Genomic DNA, 27,721 nt, shown 5'->3' on the forward strand with positions numbered 1-27,721 from the left:
AGTGTTAGTAACTGTTTACATTCAAATAGTATGATTGAATGACAGGATAATATTACGTATATAATTCTATTCCCAGTTCATGCAGTTGCTCATTTCTAGAAAAGTTTGCTTGCTTCTTTTAGTCAGCTGTTTGGGGGCAAGTAAGCATTTTATAGGCTAATGTCAATCCAAAAAAAAAATACAGGTGGACAAAATGGACTCTTTAAACAGAAGAGGCAAAAAAACCCCAGATCTCCATTTTGCAGTTAACTCCTGAAGTAATCTTTGTCAAATTATTTTTCTGCTTTCAAGAGGAGGGTTATCATATTTTTAATACATTTGTTTAGGTATTATTCTGGAAAAATTGTAATTAGGATCTATTTTCTGAGGATGGATTTTTTTGCATAATTCGGATTGAGTGGGACACGCTTTCAAATGCAAGGTATTCTCCACGTCATTTTTTCACACTCATTTTTCTGTGAATTCAGAATAGTTGTATAGATCTTCAAGCTTCTGGAATCGGGCTTATGCTGTGGTAGATGTGCTTTGCCCTTTGTGAGCATATTTTCTTAAATCTTGAAATTAGTTTACAAAAAGGAAAAGGAAGAACTTCTTTTTATTATACCTTTGCTTGTTGGGTGTTGCCACTTTAAAAACAAGTTTTTGTTTCCACCTTTTTTTCTGGGTCAAAATATTACAGATCAGATTATAAAATCTATATAGCAGTTACTTTGTCTGACTTTTCTGACTTCTCTACCATATAGCTGCTATTACCTATAAGGTTTTTTGTTTGTGTTTTTGTGCAGAATAAGAGCTATATAAAATTCCAAGGGGCGGAAGTTAAATAAAGATTTTGAATCTTTTTGGAGCATAGATCTTGCATATGATTTTCTCTGGCTGGTATGTAGAGGGAAGCTACCTTTCTTAGGATGTCCGTAGGACAGAGGCATCCAACCTGCAATATGCACCCGAAGTGGTACAGGCAGCTTCTGTGTGTGGCAGGGAGATGGTAGGAGGCCAAAAGCAGAGCAACAGATTAGGTGGGGGAAGGGGATTGGAGTGGCATTTGGGGAGGGATCAGGTTTAATTTGTAGAATGCCTGCCAAAAAAGGTTGGCCCCTACTGCTCTAGGGTAGGATAGAAAGGTGTTTCTTCCTTCGTTCATGGTGCTTATTTCATTTTTTCCAGGCCTATATAAATGTGTGTTACAATCTTAAATTGTGCTATGGAATAGGCCTACCCTCAACATCATAGTGTCATATGGACACTATGGGCTTTTGTGAAAAGCTTATTCAATTGAATTATGAAAGATTTAGACCTCTAAAACAGCTGTGTGATTGTAGAGTCTGTATAGCTTGAAATATGCTACCTTGGATTCAGTTTCCTGAACAGTTGCAGACAGAGATGAGGTTGACTTTAACGCTGTCCTTTCTTAGCATTTGAATTAACTGGATGAGCTGTATGAAGGAGTTGGGAAACAGTTAATTTACAGGACACTTGTACCACTTTAACTTTTTTGCTTTTGTAGAGATCTGCTCTGATGTTCTGTGTGGAGGGAAGAGTAATATATCTTCTGGAGTCCAGAGATTTTAAAGCTGGCTTGCAGCAGCAGTATTCTTGATGGGGAAGAGAGTCTGTTAACTCTTCCCTTGTGTTTGCTGTTTGGCTAATGATATCTTTCAGGCAGTCTGAGAGGAGGGTTCTGGCTTGAAATCGGTTCCATTACTGCTGAAACAAAGGTCCCACAGCAGCTCCAAGGGAGCAAAGTTAACAGTAGAAGACTTGATGAACAGTAGAAGACTTTGTACAAGGGAGTGAGAGTGTGTTCAAAATAGTTTGAGCTGGAGGGAAAGAGGAAACTCTTTTTAAAATGGGTGGGTAAGAGGTGAACTGAGTTCTATACAACCCCCCCCTCACAGGCACTGGGCATCTTTGCACAAGCGGCTTCTCCCTGGCGAATGCAGGAGCTCAGCTTCATGGGGCCTGCTGATGCTGAGGCAGTGGCATGCTCTGGGGCCCCAACCACACCTGGCACTGCTGTCCATACAAGGGTCTGCCCTGCCTCTCCGGGACAGCAGCATGGGCTGCACAGAGACCAGGGCTGCAGGTAGGAGCCATAAGTGAGGGGTGAAGTTTGTGGGAATAAGGCAGTCACCGCCTTCCTCATCGAGGGCTGAAGCAGGCAGGAGATGTTTGGTTGTTTGTGTGTGTTTATAAATGCAAAACAAACTAACAAAAAAGGTTTTATTTATGTCAGTAGTTTAAAATACTTTGTACTATTACTAAATAGCAGTTATTGGATTGGTATCAGCATCAAACAATGGTTGGTTAATCATCGGCTATCAGTATTGGCCAAGAAAATTTTTATCTGTGCATCCCTAAAAAAAAAGAAAATGTGGGTTTCATTATGGTAAACGGAATGATTCAAACATCCCTAAGTACATCCATTTAACTTGGACATCTATTGCACTTGCACAAACTGTATGTAGTCATTCAGTTGTGTCTGGAGTGCCATTGTAAATATACCTGACAAATACTGTTACAGTTTAACATATTTATCCCCCCCATTAGTTAATATTGAAGGAGCGTTTTACACAATAGTGCAAGTAAGATATTCTGTGGACTTCCCAGTGTCTCTGATGCAGGACCTCTGCTTTAGCTTTGTAACATGTACTCGGTTTCCTAATTCTAAAATCTGCTATCCCTTCGATGCTGGTTTTGGAGGAAATGTTGCTTACCAAAGCTCTTCCTGTACCACCTAGTTCTCAAAATTGTCCTACTCAATAATTGACCTGGCCTGACTTCCTTAACTTCAGTCCTGCAGAAGTTCCACAACATGCTAACAAAGTAATTGTTGTTTAGTTTGAAGGAAGTACAGTAATTGTAGTCTGAATCTCCCACTGCTTCCATGTAGTTGACACAAGCATTAGTTAAATTTAATTGGGCCAAAAATAGTTTCTTGACTGTTTCCTGTTAATGGATTGACCTGTCAAGTGAAATTCCTGCAGGTCTGTCAGCAGTAGCTGGCTGAAGTTATTTTGGGTCTTCTGTGAACAGGCAATAGCTTTAGCGTGGAAATGGTTGTCATCTTGTAAGATAGCGTTTAGGTGTCCACTGTAGTGTTTGTTGTTGTCTTGTTCCTTCTGAGGAAATTAGGAAGTACTTCAGCTTTTTCCTTGATTGTGGGTTGTGGGGTTTTAATGAGCTCCTCTATTTGATCTTGTTCAAGACATTTAAAAGTGGTCATTACAGCACAGTGAATCCTGCTGGAAAGAATGTCATATCTATAATACTGTACATCTGAAAGTGTTCCAGATGTTTAGTGATTAAAGCTTTGGAGAAGAACAATTTATTGATCTGCAAGATGAAGGAAATTGATGAAAAGAGTATGGAGAAGATGAAAACTACTTTTTTTCTTCCTTTGTTTTAATCTGGTAAGTAAAACAAATTAATAAGTGACCTGGCAGTAACCAAGTTTTTTCCTCCATTTTTTACCTCTATAAAATGAATACCAACAAAGCAGAGGCAACTTCACAGAAACTAGCATTCTTTTTAATATTTGCAGTGTATAGCTTTCAGGCAGTTTTCTTGACCTAAAGCTTCAAACTCTCCCTTGTGTAACTTAGATTAGTTTGAAAGTGCAGTCCACCCTGAGCTGTGATGGAGGCTGCAAAAGTGACTTTGTAGGAACTGAAATTTAATAGTATTGGAAAAATTTGGTGTAATGGGACATAGTAAACTGTATATCCTCTGTAATAAACTACTTTTAATGTTTTTGATCGCATATCCTTTAAAGTAGTTCTTTACATGCACCATTAAAGAATGCGTTGAGTATTAGAAGAGGCAGGCTATGATTGTGAAGATTAGTAAAAAACACTATAAAATTTAAGGTTGGAGTTGAGGCAGATTAGTAGATGCCTTGCCACTCTTAAGTGCTAGAAAAGAAATGCTGTTGCAAATATTGACGGTAGTCAGTTTTGTACTTTTCACACTTACTAGCCAAATGTGCCAGCAAGTTCTGCAGCATTTCAGCATGTGACAGTTATATTGGGCTTCCCAGCCAGGTATTCCAAATGTTCTGGGAAACTTCACTTGTTTTCAGCTAGTATATGTTACATAATAGACCTTTGAAAAAATACCAGTTCATTTCTCATTAGATGAAAACCTATTACTACCTAAACTGCCTTTTAAGGGGAATGAAGTAGAACATTATCTTGCCTTTCTATCTTATGGAAATATTGTTAGTGTCAAGGGGTGGCTTAGAAAAAATACAGATTGAAGCATAAATAAACGGTGACTATTTCAGATGAGTTCCAATAAGTTATGATAACCTAAAGTGTACATTTTAAAGAGGCCATGTTGTTTAGATTTTGAGTATGCATATTACTTTTTGGAAAAGATATTCCAGAGCACGGATAGCCCTGGCCCCAGCTTTGCAGCAGGGCTGCTGCTGCTATAACCGCCCCAGGTACTGCTTGGCTCCCTGTTCTTCCAGCAGCTGTTCCTCCTCCTTCTGCGCTACTCTGGGCAGCAGGTAGTAGTGCAGGGAAGCAGTAGCAGCCATGGGGACATGTGCTGGGAACCATATACCCAGCCAGGTGTGGGAGAAACTGCAGCTGAGTGGCTCCTACCCCACCATGCAGGGCTTTGGCTTCCCCCTACTCTGCCTGTCGGGCATGATGAGCAGCCACCTGCAGGCAGCCAAGTGGACGGAAGGCAGTCCTGGGAAGCTGTGCATGTGGGCCAGGGCCTGGTGGTGCCATTGGTAGGTATGGTTAAGAATGCGTTGCAGGCTGCCTTGGGTGGGAGTGGGCAGGGCTTGGCCCAATGCAGAGTGTCATAGGGGCAGCTGAGGCCAAATGAAGAGTGGGGTGGACAGCACCTGTACTACACTGCCCAGGTGTGCTCTGCTGCATGCAAGTGGTGGTGGCCTCATGGTCGTCTTGTACCTGGGATGAGACTAGGGTATAATTTGGCAGCTGATCCTATTGACTGCAGCCCTATTCAGAATCCCCTCTGCTTACCCCATGTGAAGGGGCTAGAAAAAGTGCCTTCAACCTAAGCTGTCATATCTGCTCCTGGGTGGATAACTGCATCCAGTGAGATCACCGCCTCTGCATGGAATGTTCGCACCTTGATGGATAGCCAAGATAATGAATGACCAGAAAGAAGAACTACCATAGTCTCCAGGGATCTACTGAGATCCATCAACATTGCAGCTCTGAGCAAGATGAAATGACTAGATGAGGGTCAGCTGAGGGAAGAGGGTGGAAGCTGCACCTTCTGGAAGGAGAAACTGGCTCAGGACAGATGCATTCATGGCATTGGCTTTGCCATCCAGAATCAGCTTGTCAGTCAACTTGCAGGGCATTAACGAACATTTAACAGCCCTCTGTCTTAAGCTGAGCAGCAACTGGTATACCACTGTTGTCCATGTGTATGCCCCAACACTTGATGCTGATGATGTCAAAGAGCAGTTGTACTCCAACCTTGACCACATTGTAACTAATACAAGGAGGACAAGATCATTCTCCTCTGTGACTTCAGTGCCAGAGTCAGATGTGACCTGGATCTCTGGAGTGAGACTACTCAGAAGAAGGGAGTAGGGAAAGCCAACTCTAATGGCATCCTCCCCCTGAACAAATGCACAGAGTCTTATCATCACAAGCACTACCCTCAGACACAGTGATAAATAAAAGACCACCTGGAAACACCCTTGCTCTAAGCGCAGTCACCTCCTCAACTTTTATAACTGTTAGTCTCTGTTCAAATGGATGTCTATATCATGCAAGGAACCAATGACTGCTGGACAGATCACTGTCTTATAAGATCCATTATGAACATCTGGCTTGCTCTGAAATTATGAAAACAGCCCAAAGCAATGCAGAGGGCTCGATACCAAATCTCATCTAGACCTGAAAGTCTGTGAGGATCTCCAGTGTTGTCTCCATGAAAAGCTCTTTGCCATGTCCACAAATGAAGGCAACATTAAGGAATTCTAAAAGGGGTTTAAAACTGCTCTCCTTCTGGTCTGTGCTGAATCTATTGGCTATACCACCTGTTGACAACAAGCTTTGTTCAGTGAGAGCAACACAGATCCAAATCCTCAACTGGATGAGAAAAGGTCATTCTGCTTGGCAAGATCATCTCGGTAGAAAAAAATATATCGGCTCCTAAAAGCCAGAACTCGAGCATCAGATATATCGCTGGTGGTAAGGTAACGCCAAAGAAATCCAGCTGTATGCTGACTGAGATGATGTGTAGTTTTTTCTAGGCAACAAAACCTTTCCGTGGTCCTGCTTTCCTCAATACTTTGTCAAAGACAATAAGTCTTTTCAGGCTAGATGGAAAGAGCATTCTGAGGCACAAGTGAACCATGGGTCAACTGTGGCAATACCACCGTTGAATCCATCCTCCAACACACTGAAAGGAGATCCCTTGCCAACCCTTCTATCTTGGAAGTCTGGTCTGCCATCAAGAAAACCAAGAACAGTTGGGCTACTAGACCAGATGGCATGCCTGCTGAAATCATAGAAAGTTAGGGTTGGAAGGGACCTCAGAAGGTCATCTAGTCCAACCCCCTGCTCAAAGCAGGACCATCCCCAACTAGATCATCCCACCCTAAGTTTTGTCTAGCCGGGTTTTGAAAACTCCAAGGATGGAGCTTCCACCACTTCTCTGGGTAACCTGTTCCAGTGTTTTACTACCCTCCTAGTGCAAAAATTCTTCTCAATATCTAACCTAAACTTCCCTTGCTGCAACTTGAGACCTTTGCTTCTGGCTTTGTCATCTGCCACCACTGAGAACAGTCTAGCTCCATCCTCTTTCGGACCCCCCTTCAGGTAGTTGAAGGCTGCTATTAAATGCCCCCCTCAGTCTTCTGTTCTCTAGACTAAATAAGTCCAGTTCCCTCACGTCATGTGCCCCAGCCCCCTCTCCATTTTTGTTGCCCTCTGCTGGACTCTCTCCAATTTATCCATATCCTTTCTGTAGTGGGGGGCCCAAAACTGAACACAGTACTCCAGATGTGGCCTCACCAGTGCTGAATAGAGGGGAATAATCGCTTTCCGTGACCTATTGTCTACACTCCTACCAATGCAACCCAGTATGTCATTAGTGTTCTTGGCAACAAGGGCACACTGCTGGCTCGTATTCAGCTTATTGTCCCCTGTCCATCAGTTGTGAAGTCTTGTAGAAAGTACTGGCAAGATTTGAATGTGCAGAAAAGTACTTTCCATTTGTCATTTGAACTGGCGTCAAGCTAGGTTGCGTCATTGTCCCAGATCTGTTCTCCATTTTTCTGACAGTCATCCTGGTTCTTCTTAAGGACTACCCTTCTTCCAAAGCTGACATTGAGTACCAAATGGATATAGAGCTCTAAAATTTGGGTCATTTTTCATTGAAGACTGAAGTATTGAAAAGTATTCCTTGACTTCTTCAATACGCCAATGACAGACTGTGCCATTCTCGCGCACACTGAAGAAAAAGTCCATACTGCACTGGATCTTTTCAAAGAAGCCTACCAAACTTTGGGCCTCTCTCTCAACATTGAGAAGACTACAGTGCTCTGTCAGCCTGCCCCAGACTATGAATGTGACCCCCTCCCCTGAAATTACCATCTAGAGAAAGATCCCGGAGGTAGTTGAGCACTTCCCCTACCTCAATAGCCACCTCTCTGAGAGAGTGAACGTTGATTTTTGGGAGATCCAGCACAGGATCTGGTGTGCAAGTGCTTCCTTTGGGAAATTGCTTTGATGCGTCTTTATTTGCTGCAATCTCCAAAAAGACACCAAGATTCAGGTCTGTAATGCAGTAGTCATCCCCACTCTCTTCTACAGATGTGAAACATGGGCGACCTACCATCATCATCATCTCAAGAGCTTGGAGAAGTATCACCAGCAATGCCTCAGGAAATCCTCCACATCAAATGGGAAGAACGCTGCACAAACACCAGCATCCATGCTGAAGCCAGTGTTACCAGCGTTGAGTTGGTGATCCTCAAGCACCATCTTCGCTGAATTGGACATTGTGAGCAGATGTCTGACTCTTTTGACTCCCAAAACGGGTGCTCTGCTCCCAGCTTAGTAACAGCCTAAGATCTCGGGGTGGCCAGAGGAAATGCTGCTGCATGCCCTGCCGCTACTGCTTTCCTTGCTGCAGCAGTAGGGGAAGGTAGGAGGATTTATTTAAGGTGACTCTCCACTATTTAGATTCTTTATGTGGAAAATTACAACAAATTTGTAATTTTTCCATGTATAAAGTCTAATTATTGGGGGATCATCTTAACTTCAGGGTTATTTTGGATTCCAGTAAATACAATACATAACTAGATGATCAACATCATACAAAGGAAAATGTGGAAAGAAAATAGCTAATCAACTCCCACTTTTAGTCTTCTCCTAGTCTTAGTAACACTAGTAACATCCTGGGTTTTAGTAAGTTTCCATAACTACTTTGTACTTTTAATTGTGATTAGGGACACATGCCTGCTTCAGAGGGCGTTATGCCATAAAGGGGTAAGACTAAACTTTAAGATAGAAAGATTTAAGTGGGAGGAAAAGGAAAGTTAAGGTTGAGACAATGATAGTATTCCCCTATCCATCAGGTATCTACTAGCCAGTTAATGATTACTATCATGCTAACTGTAATTTATTCAAATAAAAAAAAATACTGCCTGAGATCATTGGTGGGAAATAAAGTAATGGTTATATTCTCACAGCCTGTATCTACATGAATTCACACTAGTACAGGGGTCAGCAATGTTTTTGGGCAGAATGCCAAACACACCCACAAACTCAACTTGTAAGATGTTGGTGTGCCAGGGGCAGACAGTGGGGGAGCCGCAAGTGGCCCAATCCTTGTTATGGCAGCACAGCCCCTTTCCTGCCGTCCACCCCAAGGCACGTGTGCCAAGCAAAATGCCTTTGCATGTCACATTCTGGCACCCATGCTGGGAATGCCTACCCCTGCACTGGTACCTTTTTATGAAGGGTAAGAATGAACAGCTCTTCTAATATGTGTTGTTTTGCTAATTTAAGTATTCTTGTACGACATAGCACTCTGGCATCATTATTTGAAATCCTTTGATTAAGCAAAACCTTGCAGATTGACTTAGTCTTTCAACCAGTACATAATTTTCAGGAAACAACAAAATTCATGTTTTCATATAGGAAAGTAATGACTGTAAGACTGCAGAGGCTCAATATAAACCTTGAAGAAGATACTGAGCTGCCTCAGCTGTTCCTCCTACAGCAGCAGTAGGTGTTTGTGCATTGGGCTACTGCTGCAAGAGCAGTGCCATGGGGCTGTTTCTGCTCTCCTGGTGCAGGCTGTGGGGGGTGGGACACAATTCTGATACCCCTACAGAGTTGGCTCCCAAGGCTGATCCCCCACTTGCTGACCCCGTGTTGTACTACTCCCCAGTTCCTTTGGCTGCAAACTGTACTGCCCCATCCTGTGCTATAACTGTTAGGTGTGCATCAACCTGTCACAGCTAAATCATCTTAACTTTGTCCCTGGATGAAGCCTTGTTAAAGTTAGGGCAGTTTTGCTGCATGTGTAACTGTTACTTGTGCGTAAGCCTGTAGTGGTACAGCATTACAACTGCTTTGCAGTCCTGAACAGCAGCATCTCCCCCTCTCCTTTTGGAGTTGCTATAAATAGACATTTGTCTGTACTCATACTGTCAAGATTGTCATCAGTCCCCACTTTTACATTCTTGTAATTTCCAGGCCTGTAAGTGTGTGGCACCTATTTTGCTTTGGCTGTGATTCCCAAATATTCCCTTCTTATCCAGATGGCTGTCCCACATTATTGTACAGTAACCAAACTTCTTATTTCTTTGAGGCCTTGCCTTTTATCTCTCCCTGTAACTTTCACTTTTTTTCTCCCAATTTTCATTGGGTAGGCATCTTGTCCAACCCTTTTTGGTCTAAGGTTTACATGGAAAATTTTAGCGTGCCTTTAGTTTTATACAAGCTGCTTTGCATTCACATTTTTGCTTTTTATCTTGTATTTTAATCTGCTGGAATTAATCTGTTTTGGAAGCAATTGTAAGTCTTTCTTTTTAAATGAGTTCTGTTGTAAAGTTTGTATTTTCACATTTGCATTGAATGGAATACACCTCCTTCTGCACAGTCCTCCCAGGGCTGTTGTACACTACATTGTTTCATATTTGGATTGAATTGACTGGTTACTTGTGCACACCCCACTGCTTGGGGTCATTTTGCTCAGATTGTTCCCTCCTTGCGTGTAATAGCATTTACATAGTTATTAATCAGCCTGTCCCATGTGGTTCTGTGTTATGTCAGAAGATCCTTTACCTGTCATCTTCTGGGACAGTGGTTCCCAACTTTGAAGTTACGACCCCATGTGGGGTTGCAGTGATAAAAATAGGGTCATAAAACACTTGACAGTGTCAACTGATTATACAGGGATCCAGATATTCTGTTCACTGCAGAGAAACACACTGATTTTATCTTTTAAAGGGTTGGTGGGGGGCTCTGGTTGGGGAGTGAGGGGCTGCGGTGGGGGAGTGAGGGGTACCAGCAGGGCTCAGTGGGGAGGGTCATCTGGGGGAGGCTGTGGGTTGGGAGTGAGAGGTCATGAGAAAAGGGGATCATGTTGAAGAAAAGGTTGGGAAGCACTATTCTAGGACAAGTAAATTAACTCATGATTTCACTAAAATACAAAGATGGAAAAACTGAGAGTAAGTGTTAATAGGGTATTCATAGACCGTGCGCAGGTATTTGCATCAAAGTTGAGCAACTTTGACAAAAGTAAAGAAATGCTAAGAGCTCCCAGGAAAATATGCATGATATGAGCTGACCTGGATCCTGGATCTTAGCTTAAGAAGCCAGCACAAACACTGGTACTCATGTCGGGCAGTTTGATTATGGCCTGTGTCAAGGTGGACGTGCCTTCATGGTTGCTTGCATTGGTTTTGGATTCTGACTAAAGAAATCTTCTCTAGACAGCTAAGAACTCTGGCACGCTTCATGGGAAGCTAGAGACAGAGCTGCAGAGGGGACTGCATCTAGTAATTAACTGCAGTATTGCAGTTTTGCTCCATTTTAATGCCTATTTAGGGGGATTGGGATGTACTCCCCTGATGTAGTGGTAACCCGCTACCAAGTCCCCTCAGCCTTCTCTTTTGTAGGCTGAAGAGGCCCAAGTCCCTCAGCTTCTCCTCGTATGGCTTGTCTTGCAAGTCCGTGATCATATGGGTGGCTCTTCTTTGGACCCTCTCAAGTTTTTCTACGTCGTTGAAGTGCGGTGCCCAGAACTGGATGCAGTACTCCAGCTGCAATCTCACCAGTGCGGAGTACAGTGGGAATATCACTTCCTTGGTTTTGCATGAGATGCAACGGTTAATGCATGCCAGCATGTTATTTGCCCTGCTGGTCACAGCATTGTACTGCTGGTTCATGTTCATGTAATGGTCGATTGCTACCCCTAGGTCCCTTTTGGCTGTGGTGCCACTCAAATTGTCACCACGGAGCCTGTAGGGATGTTGGGAATTGTTTGCCCCTTGATGGAGCACCTTATACTTCTGAGTGTTGAACTTACTCTGGTTCCAGTCCGCTCAACTCTCCAGCCTGTCCAAGTCTGCCTGTATCTGCAACCCATCTTCTGGCATGGCCACAGTAACCCATAACTTGGTGTCATCTGCAAACTTGGCCAATGAGCTTTTCACCCCCACATCCAAATCATTGATAAAGATGTTGAAAAGCACCGGTCCAAGCATGGGCCCCTGAGGGACACCACTGGCCTCTTCTCGCCAGGACAACAGATCCATTCATGAGAACTCTCTGGGTTCTACCATGCAGCCAGCTTCCCCCCCCCCCCCGAATTGTTGAGCAGTTAAGCCTACAGTCCAAATTTTCCCCAAGGATATTGTGGGATACTAGATCAGAAGCCTTTTGGAAGTCTGGGTATATAATGTCAACCTTCTTTCCTGTGTCCAGGTGGTGAGAGACCTGTTCGTAGAAGGAAATGAGATCGGTAAGACAAGACCTACCCGCAACAGAGCCATGCTGGCTGTTGTTCAGATTCTTACCCTCAACAAGCAATTTTTCCCTGGGATGGAGGTTAGGCTGATTAGCCTGTAGTTGCCTGGGGTCCTCCCTCTTCCTCTTCTTGAAGATGGGCACAATGTTGCCCTCTTCCGTTCCTCAGGGATCTCCCCTGTGTGCCATGATTTTAAAAGAGTTTTGCCAGGCATTTTGCAATGACCTCAGCCAGCTCCATTAGCACTCTCAAGTGAAGTGCATCTGGTCCTGCTGACTTAAGTGTCTAGCTTTTCTAGTTGGTTTTGCATTAGCTCAGCTTCCGCAGTGGGAAGGCTATCATTCCGAGCATACCCCCTGTGATTCTTGTCTCACTTGCCTTTCCTCTTGGTCTGGTGAAATACTGAAGCAAAGCAGGCATTCAGTAGTTCAGTTTTTTCCTGAGTGTCTGTTACCAGCTGTCCCAAGGTGGTAAGCAGAGGTTCCACACTTCCATTTGTTTTCCTTCTGCTCCCTACATACCTAAGGAAGGACTTCTTGGTGTCCTCCGCTCCCTTGACTGACTTAAATTCAGTCGCCACCTTAGCTTTCCTAATCATTTCCCTTCAAGTGCGGACTGCTGTTTGTATAGTTCTCCTTGAGGACTGTCCCTAGCTTCCACTGTGTGTATGCCGCCTCTTCTTTTTTAAGAAGACCTGCAATGTCCCTATTGAGACAGGAGGGCTTGCCAGCCCTTCTGCTACCTTTCCTCTTCATTGGGAATGGTTTTCTTTTGTGCTTCGAGGATCATGCCCTTGAGGAATGACCATTCTTTGTCTCCCATTTGCCTTTCATCCCTGGTCCCACATCACCTCCCCTACTAATGCCCTCAGCCTGTCAAAGTCAGCATTTTTGAAGTCTGGGACTCCAATCCTGATATTAGATGTTTTTAGGAATCTCATGTTTCATAGATGCTGTAAGCAAGAGTGACAGTTGCAAAAATGTTATAAAGCATCTGATTTCTCATAAAAATAGTATATTTGCTAAGCTTATTACTAGCTTTGCGTTACAACTTCAAAACAGTATTTAATTTGCAGTATAGTTTGTGCTCACTCATTAGTATTATAAATTAATTTTTAGCAGAGTTATCAGTCTAATTTAGCTTGCACAATTCATGACAATGCTTTTAAAGTAAGCAGTTTTCTGCAGCCAGTGCTGTTCATTCCAGATAAGGTTTGTCCCACATAGTTTCTCTGATGCACGTGAGGCCTATGCGAAACCTCACTTTTAAACTGAAAAGTTCAAAAAAGCATTTTATGGAAGAGATGGTAAAGGGGGACCCACAAAACATGTGAGATGCTCCGGAATCGGAGGATCTTGCACTCACTCCATACCTTCTTGGAGGATTTCTCAATTCTCCATGATGAAGTCAGCATTTCATTTAACCTAATACTGCAGTATTGCATCCTGGGATATTTCCCATAATGCTCAGCTCCTCTTTCAAAATAGTGCAGTATGTAGCAAATGCAAATTAGAGACAAAACAAGCTGAATTCACTGGTTTACTGATACCTGTGTAAATTAATGAGGCTTTAAAACTCTCTCCATTTAAAAAAACAACAACCCATTTTTAATGTTTCCTTCAATATCCTGAAAACTGAAGCCTGTCTTAGTCACGTCTTACTCTTAAGTGTCTAACATGCTGCTGTTAAATCAGGATTTCTTTCATCTTGCATCTTCTTAAGCCAAATGCAGAGTAACACACAAACCATAACTATCAGCCAAGTCCATCCTGTACCTTTATCATGTTCTTTAAGAGCCTCAAGGGCATAATACCCGTTGCCTCTGCATTTCTTCAGATTTTCACAGCAGCCAAGTGCCAAATTTTTTTTTCAAGCAGATAGCAGGCAGACCTTGATCTGCAATTCTAATTCTAAGTAGTTTACACTCTGTAAATCATTCAAGGATAGCTCTTGGACTTAGTCTTTATGAATGATTGCAGGTACAGGAAATGCAGTGCAAAGTTAGTTATGTATCACTTTCACGCAGCCAGAAAAGATGCATCAAGCAGAAAGTATTATGTCCATATTTCTCCTGTCTATGTTCCTCTTCAGTCACTCCATGCAAGTGATTGTACATTATTCATTTATAGAAAATAGGAAGTTTGGACCAGTTACCTTCTTTTCTTTTAATCTCAAATGTGCGTGTTGGATGTGTTATCTCATCATTACAGCTAGTCAGGATCTGAAGTACAGAATCCTGAGGATGCTCTGAGGATAAGATGTTTTCCACAGTAATAAAGCAGAATGTCTGTACTTCTGTGATATACTGCATCTAGTTTAAATCCTTACTTCATTCAGATGCTTCCATAGGTGTAAGTTTACTTACACGTTAGCACTGGCAACTTTTTATTTCTTCCCTGGACTGTGTTTGTACTTTAACTGAGGTCTGACTGCAGCTGTAGGCATATCGGGGCTAATTTTCCTCTAGCTGCCTCAGATATCAACATTACTTAAATTGAGGTAGCATGAGCCTCAGCCATCAACTAAAAAACCCAAGGTTTTGGGTTGGTTTGTATGTCTTATGCTGAAGCCTGTCTTGCTTAGCCACTGTTGGCACTAGAGTTATCTAATTTAAAGTTAGTTTGGATACGTGAAGAGGTGGTGAAATCATATGCCTTATTGATTGTGAAGGCATAAACTGAGATGTGGAATTTCAGAAGAATAACGGAAAGAGAAATTGATATTTTAGTTTCAGGTTTGGTAGATTAATGTTCTTGTCTGTAAAGGCATCTAGTTTCCTTTTGTTGGGTAAAGTATTTTACTTCAGCATAAAGTTACATCTTCAAACCTTCATACAAGTTGCCTAATTTGCTGAAGGTCAGAGGTGGTCACTTGTGTGTTTTGTTACTGAGGAAGTAGTAATATTTTTATGCTATCCTGATAGCTGCTAAAGAATGGGTTTTTCCCATCATTTAAATACTAATTATGACCAGTGATTTGCCAAGACTCTATCCATAGCAGCTATGCTTTGAATTCAAGGTTGTATTGTGTTCCAAAATTCAGCTGGAAATTTCTCAGCACTGAATGTCAGAACCTTCCACTTTCATTATGTGATATGCCTGCAAACAAAGGTAAAAGTTCATGTGCTGTAGGCTTCTCTGCTGTTGTAGTACCAGAAAACTGTTTGTCACTTGACCAAATAAGATTTTCCTAAAACAGGGTGAAATTAAAGAACTGAAGTCATGAAGGGGAGGTACAGATTATTTTTTGTCTTTGTTTCTATACTTGTATAGAATACCATTCTTATTGTTGCAAGACTCCAAGTCTCTGTATCCTAGTGGAGCTCATGGGTCTGATCTAAAAAAGGAGATACCATCTTCCTATCTCATTTTCCTCTAACCACATACTTTTCAGTTGTATAATCTTACATAAACATACCAATGCATCAAAGTTATTCCTATTTACAAAAATGTTATGGAATGTGAATGAATTCCTATAGAAAGATTCTAGAATGAGGCTTGGAAGGGATTTGCAATCTTAACTTTGAGGTCTATTCTAATAGCTTCGTTCATGTAGCATAACACCATTAACCATATTAAAGGTAGTTTTGTTCCAGCCTAACTTTCAGAGATTTTTGTCTCCTCTTTCTCATTTTACTTACTTCTGAACCGAGTCAAATATTTATTATTTTGTTGTTGTTACCTCTTCGTATAGCATATAGGTATAAAATGATATTTATGTTTCAAGTACGTCAAAGATGCTATTAAAAGCAGGAAGCATTGATGTGCAGCTGTAGGCACTGGTGTGCACAAATACCATAAGTTGTGCAAGGATGAAACTAGATGAAATGTATTTTTATACCTTTTAACAAGCTGATCTTTTTTCATGGTTGAAAATGCCAATTTTACATCAATTTTTAATAAATATATCCTGCAAAAACAGTTAAATATTTAAAACCAACTAAATGGAAAAGGTCAAACACAAAACCTTGAACAACTACTAAAAACAGGCACATATCTGATTTCAATTAGGAAAGCATTTTGTGGCATTACTGCTGAATAGATACCAAGTAAAAAATAAATTGCACGGAAGTCTCTGCCTTCATAAGTTTGAGTAGAAATATATTTAACTGTTGATCTGCTCTTACTGGTCTTCTAATGTTAACTTATTTCTCATAGTAAGCTGCTTTAAGTGGACTTCAAGTAAGCTTAAACTAGTATGCCTCTAAAATACTGGTTGTAAGCATGGTTAAAATTACATTACTTATAGAAAATAACTTTGGTCTGTACAATTCATAATAAACCTTTTTCTTTCTGGCAATCTGGTATTAAAAATTGTAGCCACAGTGAAATAAAATTTCTTTGGTCCACTGAAATATTTCAGTGTTTCTGGAAACCAAACCTCAGACCATTTAAATTGAGTACAGTGGATCCACTAAATTATTTATTTATTTTGAATATTAAAAGTGCACTCTTTTAAAACTAGAATCACTTTTAATTTTTTTTTAAAGTTTGTAGCTTATTAAACCTCCTCCCCCATTTTTTTTTGGTCTGGTGGGGGACATAGGTGGCTCCAAGCAACTTGGATATCATTCATATTTAAGAATTTGATAGGAATGTTTCCCAGCTGTGCAGAATTTAGTGTCATACACTACAGAATCAATGTAGAATAGATGGAAAACTTTAAGCATTAGTTAACTGAGAGCTTATCAAACTATTGCTAATGGCAAATCATCAAATGAATTTTGAGTGAGATCTGCAGTAGTCACTTTTTGATCTAATGCTATTTAATAATTACTGATGTAGCATATTGCTAATGAAGCTCGCCTGTTGGCAGTGGGGTAAATAATATCACTCCAGACTGATATGAATCAGTGTTAAACTGGATACAATCAGGTATGCATTTTAATATGGCTACATATAAGATAATACATCTAAGACTTGGTCAGGGTTGGCCAGTAGAGCTGTGGAAAGCTTTGGTAGCCAATTTGAATTGGAGATTTGGTGGCCAAATCTCCGAATCAAATCAGGAGACCCATTAAAAGGCCCAAATTGAATCAGAAGTCTCGAAATTGATTTGGAGAGATTCAGAAATTCAGAAAGCTTGCAGCAAATAGAAGCTACAAAGAGGGAGGAGGGTGGGGTGATCTTTCCTTATATATAAATATAAATAAATAAAAAGGCTGGTGGGAGGGGAGGGGGGAGACTGCTCTGATAGTCACATTTGTAGCTGGCCAGTGACTGTGATCTTCCCCGCCTCCCCCCCCCCCGGATACGAGTTTTGCTTTCAACAGTTTGGGGTGCACTTTCATAGAAACCCCTGCACCTATCTCCTTGATACTTGGCAGGCTTCATGCCCTCAGAAGGGGCTACTGTCCCTGCTGTTTTCATCTGAATCTGCAAAAAAAAAATGACAAAATTATAGGCATCATAGTGATTCCCCATTATAGTCTAAGACCAAATCTCTGAATCCAGATCAAATCTGGGTAGTGATTTGAATTGCTGTCCCTCCGAATCAGCTGAATCCAAATCAAATACTTGCTGTTTTGCACAGGCCTAGTGGCCAACCTGCATCCCACAAATGGCACAGCCAACCTCTCTATGGCAGGTACCCCACATCAGAGAGGTGACAGGCAGCACGGAGGCAGGTAGGTTAGGGGGTTGAAAGGAGATTAGCAGATCAGACAGAAGAAGGCACTTGAGGGCATGGAGCTAATTTCTGGCATGTGTGCCAGAAGGGTTGGCTCCCACTGATGCAGGTCTTGCAACTGAAGAGTGTAGCTACTAGAGTAACTTACAAAGGGATGTGTTGTATTCTTCTTTTTAAATCTTTAAGGTTGGATATTTCTTTTAGAAGATTTTAGAAGATTGTTGTTCAACTGTTACTGGTTTTAATGTAGAAATTACTTGAGTAAAGTTCTGTGGTGGTCTTAGGTAAGAGGTCAAATTAGATCATCACTGTGGTCTGTTCCAACCTCTAAATTTTGCTTAAATTAAAACAAAAACAAAAAACCTCAGTTCATAATCATTTTAACTCTCCTTTTACTTTTCATGTTGCTATCTTCCAAGAGGGAAGTGCATGGCACTTATTCAGTATATTTTGTACTGGACAAGGAATTTGGTATCTAGTGTTGTCTCTTAAGATAAGAGAATATGATCCAAGAGATCTGTGTTTTTGATCAATAAAGTATGGGAAGGGGGTGGGGCTGGTATTTCAAAAATCATCTTGTGGAAATTCACGAAGATTGACTTCAGCAGAGTCAGGGACTTCTGAATAACTATTTCAGTCTCCCCAGCAGTCGGGCAATTGTTCATTCAAAGTTAGCATTTTCTCTCAGCACTCTCAGTACTATATTAATAGAAATGAACACCAATTCCTCCAAGTTGGAATAGGCACTTTGACAATGCTTAGGATATTAACTTCAGTGAGAAACTTTCTAGAGATGAGATTTGATAGCGGCTAGCTAGTTGGCATGAAACAGTAATTTCATAGGAAGACACCAAAAACAAAATGAAGAAAATTAACTTTCTCTTCTATCAGAAAAGAGAGATTGTTAAACAGTGTTTTATATAAGAGGCAGCAACACCAAGCTACGTGAAAAAATTATTTTGGGAGACTAGGAATACTTCATATATTTCAAGTCTCATCTCTGCAGCAAAAATCTTACAAAGTTTCTGCTGGGGAAGAAGGTCCCAAACTCTGACAGATTGCACACCACCAATTTAAAATGATACAACTTTAAGTACCACCAGAAAATTTTTGTCCTATAAAGGAATTATGATAAATCTGTTAACATGTACCACTACCTATACCACAGATTGCAGAGGGGTTGGGGAGGAGGACACAACCTATCTGTGGCCCAGAGGCCAAATCTGGTCCTGAGCTGGGGTCCTTTGGCAGTATTTGGAGGCAGGGGCCTTTAACCACACTGGGGCAGTGGGAAGAAGTAGCAGCCACTGGGCCCTAGTGCTAGCCGACCTTGGACACAAGCTGGGTCATTCCAGTCTGCCACAGCCAGAAGAAACATTGACAGCTCCTGCTGCAACCTAACGAGTGTTTTCTTTATCTGATAAACTTAAAAACCAAATTTCTAATTATGGGTACCTAAACAGTTGAGGTGATTAGTTGAGGCAATTTAAGCATTTCAGTTCACATTCAAATAATGAGCTTTGTAAATGTATATATTTTTATATATATATTTATATGTAATGAATATATATCTGTGAAAATCATCTCTAGATCTGAAAATATAGTCTGCTGCTAAATAGTGTGCTATAATTATTACTGCTGTAGAAGAGTGCCTGTCACTTCATATTCTTTTTATTTCAAATTTTGGTAATACTGCAAAATTTCTCCAGAATGAATTTTCCCCCACATTTCACATAGTACAATTGCTACTGTTGAACCTAATTTTCATTCTCCAGCATTGAAGCTGAGCAAGTTCTATTCAGTGTCCTAGTTTTTCGGTCCGCTATAATTGAGGTGGCTGTGGTGTTTATAGCTCATTGAAAAGTCTTGGAACACAGTTTCAAAAACCTTAATGATGAGTCATTTTGGTGAAACTGAGGTTGGACTCTCTCCTCCATGCAAAGCTGGGATCTTCCCAGGGTGGGACATTCAACATCAGTCATTGAAAAACAAACAGACAGACTTGGTTGCACTAATCTGGTAGTGAAAAGAGTGGTTATAACAATTACCAGAAAATGGGTGGAGACTTGCTCCTGAAAGGCAGTTTATCTTACTCAGTACAAGGCATATTGAAACTTCAGAAAACAGCTGGAATTTTTAGTAGTGTTTTGACTCATGCTCTCCCTGAAGTTGGTGGTGACACGCCCATTGATTACAGCAGCAGCAAAAGCAAGACAACAGTGGATTTAAAAATCCAAAATGACATTTATGTAGTGTACAACAGAAAATTTTAGGTTTACCTCACTTCTGGTTGCCATTTTGCTAACACCAGCTAGACCTGGACATTTTTCTCTCCCTTTCCTCCCCACTCCAAAAAGCAGCTGGACTATTTTGTCTTAATTTAAAGAAGAAGATACCTTCCAGAAGCTTCTGGCATGGATATTTTTTGATAGGCTATTTTTTTTATATATATATATATATATATAATATATATTTTTTTTTTTACTTTTCTGTTTTTCAACGTACTTGGAAAACCCTTTTTACCATGATGAGCTTTCCAACAAACAGTACTATATGTTAAATAAAAGACAGGGTGGAGTTTCTGGTACTCTGCAAACAAGACAAGCCTGACTCCTACCTTGCTTCTCTCTAATTGCTGATTAAGCATGGTGATCTCCTGTAAACTTTTCCCAAAGGAGGGAGGGACTGAGGAATGAAGTTATTAGCAGTTGAAGGAAGTGATGCATTGAAGTTAGCAGGCTAAACGAGCTGGTGATTCAAAGAAACTTAATACAAAGGTATCAGATGGCAGGACAGTGTGGCACCTTATAGACTCATTCACAGAGGCTGTGAATGGATTTGTAGGGAGCAGCTGTAATAAAAAAGAAAGGAATAAAGTTATAAATAAAAAGGATACAAAACTAGCATTGCTAATTTTTTTGTGTCATATCCTGTGTACCAGTTTAAACTGCTGCTGTTACCTATGCTAACTAGACATAAAATAGCACAGGTATGTACAGTTGGGCTGCAGTCATTCCTTTGATCACACTGTAGACATAACCATAGAAAAGAGACAGGGAATGTAAAAGGCAGGCTGGAGAAGAAATTAAATTGGTCTGCTTGTCTGTCCAGCAGCTTCAACTCAAATCCTTTAGCCTTGCTGCAATAATGAAAAGAACTATGGAGGACTGTACTTCAGTGAGTGAAGCACAGAACTATATGGCATGATGCCACTGCTGTAGCCACCTAAAGTGGACCTGTCCCATCAGATCCTTTACAAATGCAGCATTTCCACATGTTCAGTCTTGATAGTGACCTGGTATGCAAGAGGAAAATATTTTACTAAAGATTTGTCCTGCAGGTTCTTAAGAGGAGGTCAGTTAGATCAGCAATTGTGTGTGCACTTGTAGGGCAGGGGTATTTAACTCTTTCTATTGAATGATGCTGATAACCTTTCCGCATCCCGTGTATTTACTGATATTTGATCTTGCACAGAAAAGCATTTTTTAAATTCTTTCAGTCAGCTAGATCACAAAGTAAGGCAGTACTCCTCTTCCTTAGAGAGAAGCCAAGAGGTAGTAGAACAGGTAACTCCTCTACCTGTATGCGTAATTGTGCATCTCTATACATTATTTATCTTGTATAATAGGAAATGGCTTTAAATTCTGACTGCAGCTGCAAATCTGGGTATCAGACTTTCTCAGGGGCACATGTATTTTGCAAATTAAGAAAGGATTTGAACTACAATATAACCCCTGCACTAAGACTATGAACAGAAGGGTTAAAGTGCATGTCTTGTAGAAACTAGATATTTGCAAGACTGCAGTGCACGCCCTATTCTTCTCCCTCCCCCAAAAATGCAGTAGGTCAGTATCTCATCCCTAGCTTGAGATGGAAAGAAGTAACGCTCAAGCTATCTAGACATCCATCCATACACAAATCAAAGCTGTCAGGAGGCATGGCTTGAAGTGGCAAGTGCTGCTGCTTGAGTAATGCCCTGTGGGTACAACCGCTCCAGCACTTCAGCAGCGTATCCTTTCAGTCCATGTAGTTCAAGAGATTTGCAGTATTGAACAGTTTTTAACTGAGCTAAGATAACTTGTGCAAAATAAATCAGGTGTACTATATTGGCTGATTGTTGCAGTAAAGAGGACTCCTTATCCACTGCAGTTAATAATTGTAAGTATTAATAGGAATTTTTAATTTGGCAACTGGTTTATATGGACCTCATATATTTTAGGGTTTTCTGTAGTCTTTTTTTTCCCTGAAGTTTTACTAATATAGCTTTATAAATAAACTAGTAGTTGCTGTAAAAAAAAAAAAAAAAAAAAAAGCAGCTGTGCAGCTGGTTCTCCTCCCTTAGAGAAAGTTTGCCACCAGTGGTTTGCATCCAGACTTTAATGGTTTAGGAACAAATTTCTTTGTCATCGCCTCTGTTTAGGTCTTAACCTTAGCGCTGCATAATAAAACCTGAAGCAAGCTGTGGAGTCAGGCTAGAAAATATCCTTTGTTCTGTTCTTACGCCAGTGTGTGAATGTTGTGATTGTTTAAGTGTATTTTGGCTTTATTTTTTCCCCCCATGTTGCAAAGTCAAGGACTTGGTTTATAAAACATTTTTAGTAAGTGGTTGGTTGAAATTCCTTACAGCCCAGCCTCTGTAGAGTTGTAAATAAGGCAGAATTTTTACTGTGGAGTTTGTAAGCATTCATGAGAATTGCCATGGCAATTACTTCTACAAATTCTTTTGCAAGGCCTGCATTATTGTCACTTGTGAGCAAATTACGGTGGGGGGGGGAGTTCCCATGCAAACCATGTAGATTTGAAACTCCACTCTAATTACTAGTACCACAAGAACTAGGTCAAAGTGGTAATCTTTTGTTGTACATAGGACTATCAAATAAAGCTTGAAAAGAGATCATTTCTTACCCATTCCAAATAGGTGGCCTGTTTATAGCTTCACATAACAATATCTTGTCAGTGAATTTTATAATGGGAAAAACATTATATGCATTCAACATAGAAGTTTGGTATTTGCTCTAAGAAATAAATGCTTGTAAACTTGGTGAAGATGGTATTGTTTTGCATTGCATTTTTATGTACCAAATTTTAAGAGCATTTTAAAAATCTTGCACTCTGGGGGAAACATGCTAACAAAAGTCTCCCTTTCTTTTCCCCCCACCTTTAGGTGAATCTGGATTGGGAAAATCAACATTAATCAACTCACTGTTCTTAACAGACTTGTATTCCCCAGAGTATCCAGGTCCTTCACATAGAATTAAAAAGACTGTACAGGTATGTATAGGTTGATTTTTGTTTGTGAATTCCAAAATATTGCTAATTTTGTCACAATATTTTGTTCTGTGAACCTGTTAATCTTCTTGACTTTCACTATTTTTTCCCTTCAGAAAGTCAGTAGCTTGCACACCAATAAATGTTCTTTACTATTTGGCTAGTATCATTGCCAATTTTGGTGTTAAATCTTGCAGGTGGCCAACAGTCTTGCCTTAACATTTTCATGCAGTTAGGCCCCTCTATCCTTCTGTCATTCCAGATGTCCCTGTTCAGTGGCAGGAAACTATAGGGCAGAGCTTTCTTAAATGTCTAAATTTTCAGTCAATATTGGGATGATAAATACTTTGGAATTTTTTCTGTTATTTCTTTAAGTTACAATTCTTGAACATTTTTTTTTTCCTGATTCTAGTTGCCTTTTTTTAAATAGCATTTTGTTCATCTTGACTTGTCCCATTCTGCAACTCCAAACCATTATCACCATATTTTTGCCCTCTTTTTGCCATCCATAAGAATTCAGTTGTCTATTTCACATGTTGATTTTTGAGAAACTGAAATTGAACATTTTTCTTACTATTTCATACAATGGCTTCAGGAAACTGTTTCCATGCATTTTATAATTTTCCTAGAGAATTAAACTTCTGTAAAATGTAGCCTTGATGAAATATAGGAGCCAGGTGTGAAGTACTAGTTGCAGATTTCAAGTTCTGTGCATAGAATATTGCACATATATTCTGTTAAAAGATGAGATATTTTAATGTAAGAAAATAGTTTCTGTGTTTATAGATCTTTTAGTGCATATTTAAAATATTTCTAAGTCAGAATCTTAGTCTTTTTTAAAAATAGAACTGACAGTGTTTCATGAGGCTTATAGTGATGTTCTGTAATTTTGTACCCTTTGTAATAATCATAGAATCATAGAAAATTTGGGTTGGAAGGGACCTCAGGAAGTCATCTAGTCAAACCCCCCTGTTTTAAATATTGTAATTATATAAATTTATGTAGACTTTCAAATTGCCTATTTTAAAAGCTTGTATCATGCAATGGTATTATTTCAAAACACCAGTATACAGTTGGCTAAATTTACAAATTAGGAAGCTATTTGCCTGAGCAGAGAAAATGCCAAGGTAGAAATATGCTTACATTTAAAGGTTTTTGTCCAAGGGTAATTACCAGTTAGGGTTTTTTTGGTCTGCTTTGTTTGCATCAGCTTAACCAGTGATACTATAAAGTGATACAGTAATTTAAATAACATTTTCCCTTTTGGATGCTTAGATTTGGTAGAGCTAAAAGGCTAATAAGTAGAAAATATTTCCTAATGTGTTTTACTTCCAGTAATAGAACTAGCTTTCTCACAAGTACTTTAGCATTATTTTATTTAGTATATCCATTTTAATATTAAAAAATGTCTGATGTGGCTAACCTATCTTGGGAAGAAATAAGGTGATGTTTTTGTACCATACAGTAATGACACGCTTTCTTTTAATCTCAAAAGTTTTCAATGTGGTAGAATATCACTACTGTTTACATAAAAAGATGTTTTAAAAATTGAAACATTTCAGGTTTGACTTGAAGGTTCAGAAATAAGGACTGTGGCAGAACTTTAAGCAGAACTGTTTTGGCTGGCTGATTTCAGGATAAACCTCAAAGAAATAATTATTCAATGAAAATACATTTTATTTTAACTTTGCTTCCTTGTAAATAGGTAAAGGAATGCTTCATTCATTAGAAACTTTGAAACTGACTCCTATTTAGTGTTATAAAATCCAATGTAATGTTGTAAAATGGATCAATGTGACCTGATTAACTAAAGTGCATGGGAAAATGACCATTTGGAATAGATTTGTTAAGAAAAGTTTTAAATTCCAGGACAAGAACTAAGTTGTTTTCCATGAATCCCTTGGGAATACTTGTAAAACCAGATGATAGGATACAGTTGGACTCTAACTGTGAATGACACTAGTTTACAGTTGTTTTCTGGATCTCTTCCAGATGTTGCTGCTTTCTGCAGATTTGACCATGTATGGACACACAGTCATTTAGGTTCTAAAAGAAACTAGCTGCATGGCAGGTTTTTAATATTGATCTTCAACTAGTTTCTCTTATCAAAAGGATGAACATGCTTGAAGTGGGCAGGGTTTGACTGTTCCAGTTTCATGTATAGATGTCAGTGTTCCACATTTCAGGAACATAGTTATACAGACCCTAAATGCAAAGGGGTCTACAAGTTTATCCACTCTAGCCTCTTCCACATATCACAAGCCACATCACTTTCCCTTCCCCTCTCCCTCCCCAATGCTTTATAACTTTTTTGTTTTTCAGAGTTAAAGGGCTTATTGAGGTTAACAGTTGTTGAGGTTTCCTTGGCAGCAAGGATTTTTATAATTTTTTTTGTGAGACTCTTTCAAATGAGAGAGAGAACACAAGTTAGAGAACTCTCTCAATATCTTATTTAGGGACAACTTTTTAATTTTACTTAATACTTTCTTTGAACTTTTTTTGCCTTAAAGGCTTATTTTTAAATTAACTTTATCCATTTGTTAGAATATCTCACTTCTTTACACCATGATGCCAGTCCTTGCAATTTCTTACAACATATTTCAGGTGTTGTGCAGAACAGTGTATTGTCATTTGCACTTAAACAGGTGTTAAAAACTGTTGTGAAATATTTATATGACCCATCCCTTAAAAGCATGAACCTTTTAATTATGGCAGAAGGCCCATCCAAGCAGTAACTGGTCAGAAGGCTTGCTCAAGTAGTAAGATGGAGATTTCTATCATGCTTGTTACTGAGGTTTCTTGAAAGTGGTAATCCCCTGAAAAGTTGTACTAAAGAGCTAGGGACAGACATTACACATAAACTAGTTTGTGATCAGAAACTGGTTTAAACTTAGAACAGATGTTCAGTGCACATAAACCAGTTTGAAAATGGCTGAAACCGATTCGAGATAAACTTGGCTGAATGTAGTATATCAGACTTAACTGATTTGTCTCAAACCAATTTACACAATATCTGTCCCAGATGCCTTGCTAGTTTAAGATAAGCCAGGCACCCCCAGCATCCTTGGCATGCTCTCTGGGCTGGGCAGGGCTCTTTGCTCCACAGCAGGGCTCGCCCCTCCCTTCTGCTCCCTGGCTGGAGCTTCTGCAGAAACTGCAGCCACAGCAGGGTCTGCCTAGTTTTTCCCTGACCTACTCCCCACTTGCTGCTTAAGCAGGAATCCCTCCCTCCCTCCCTCCCTCCAGTCTCCCACAGCATGGACCGCAGCCCTATCTATGGAGCCTAGACATGTGGTATGCTTGCTAATGCCAAGAGGTGTCTCTGTGGTGTTTCCAATTTCACTGGCACAGGCGGACAGAATAGTGACCACTTAGGGCTTTTTGGAGCTAATCAACAGGTCAGCTGGTAAGCTGTTTAAGAAGAGTTTAAACTAATGGAGCAAGGCTGTTGTTTTGCTGTTGGGGTGATAAACAATGTTATCACCCCCCCCCTCACCCCCCCCCGCTGGCTTGCTTGCCTGTCAGTTTGCTGCAGACAATATAAAGAAGCAGGGAGAGGGAAATTGAAAAGCTCTGTATCATTAGCAGATGAATGCACAACAACCCCCCCCCCTTTGCCTGAGTGTGCTAGCAGGGGGATGGGGCTGGCAACACTCATGCCCCTTTAGCAGCCAGTAGGGGAAAGCCTGGGATGGTGCAGACAAACCTTCCTAATTAGAGGTTCTGCCTGGGCCTGGCTGTGCCCTCCTTCAGCTCAGCACTGTACAAGGGAAAGGAGGGCTGCTGTACCACCCCCTGGCTTCTAGCATGAGCCACTGCAGACATGTACCTGAATTTCCTCAGTCCAGAGAGAGTTTGTCGAGTTACCAAACAGTTCAGCTTTTTGTATTCCAAAGACTATCTTAATACTACAGCATCACATACTTTATACACAAGACAAATGTTCATTATCCCTGTGAGACAGACGGTGTGTATTTAAAACCTGATACTAGTAGAATTCTTTTTTTTACTTTCATTAAAATGGGTGTTGTCATAGTTTTGTTACAACTATTAAGAATTTATACCCTTTGAATCTTATAGGTTGAACAGGCAAAGGTTTTAATCAAAGAAGGCGGTGTTCAGTTACTACTAACAATAGTTGACACACCAGGATTTGGAGATGCAGTTGATAATAGTAATTGGTAAGAAATTACCTTATATTCTATCAAAGTATTTTTGAATGGTGGTGTCTTCTTTGAGATCTTTCAGTACCCTAACTCATTTTAAGATACCAGTATTTCAGTTTAAGCTGGAAGGTAATCTTTTTTAAAAAATGAGCAAACTTTAAAATTGTCATTTCCCCTGGTATCTGTAGACTTTATTTTGAGGTCTGGGTCTCCTGTTGCTATTTGTAATAGGTTAAAACACTTTCACCATTTCTCTAATTAAAAAAAACTAAAGCCAGCAGAATCTTTAGGTCTTTTGCATAATTATAACTATGATGTCACAAGATTTATAATCCTTTAGCAGCCTTTAAAGAGTATCCCTTAAATGTTCAATTTAATACTACTATGCTGTTAAGTGTTCAATTTAATACTGTTAGAGTAGATAATTGTGTGTTAGAAGATTTTCCAGTAGCCATGCAGATTTATGGTTTACAGCTATGTTGCTTATTTTGAATGATCATTTAAAAAGTAACCCTTCATTCTTTTTCATTGCGTTTCCATTATATACTATCTAAAGTTTTTTTTTAGTTTTATATTGAGCTGTTTTGTAGTTCTGTGCGCAGTGCACATAATTGCAGTTTGAAATCTCGTTGACTTCAGGGACAACTCTTGACCTAGCTTTCTAGGTCTCA

The 27,721-nt window shown here is 40.1% G+C and overlaps 1 protein-coding gene across 8 annotated transcripts in view; it reads left to right on the forward strand.

Annotated features, from left to right (window-relative positions):
- Nucleotides 1-27,721, forward strand: part of SEPT7 (septin 7) — a 99,757-nt gene that overhangs the window by 38,840 nt on the left and 33,196 nt on the right. For all 8 annotated transcript variants that reach the window (XM_019538619.1, XM_019538635.1, XM_019538611.1 and 5 more), the window contains exons 4-5: nt 22,781-22,887; nt 26,965-27,065. In XM_019538619.1, coding sequence (XP_019394164.1) covers nt 22,781-22,887; nt 26,965-27,065 — 208 coding nt within the window. The remainder of the gene's footprint in view (nt 1-22,780; nt 22,888-26,964; nt 27,066-27,721) is intronic.

This window comes from Crocodylus porosus, unplaced genomic scaffold, assembly GCF_001723895.1.
Source record: "Crocodylus porosus isolate Cpor-Errol unplaced genomic scaffold, CroPor_comp1, whole genome shotgun sequence".
NCBI classification, from domain to species: domain Eukaryota; kingdom Metazoa; phylum Chordata; order Crocodylia; family Crocodylidae; genus Crocodylus; species Crocodylus porosus.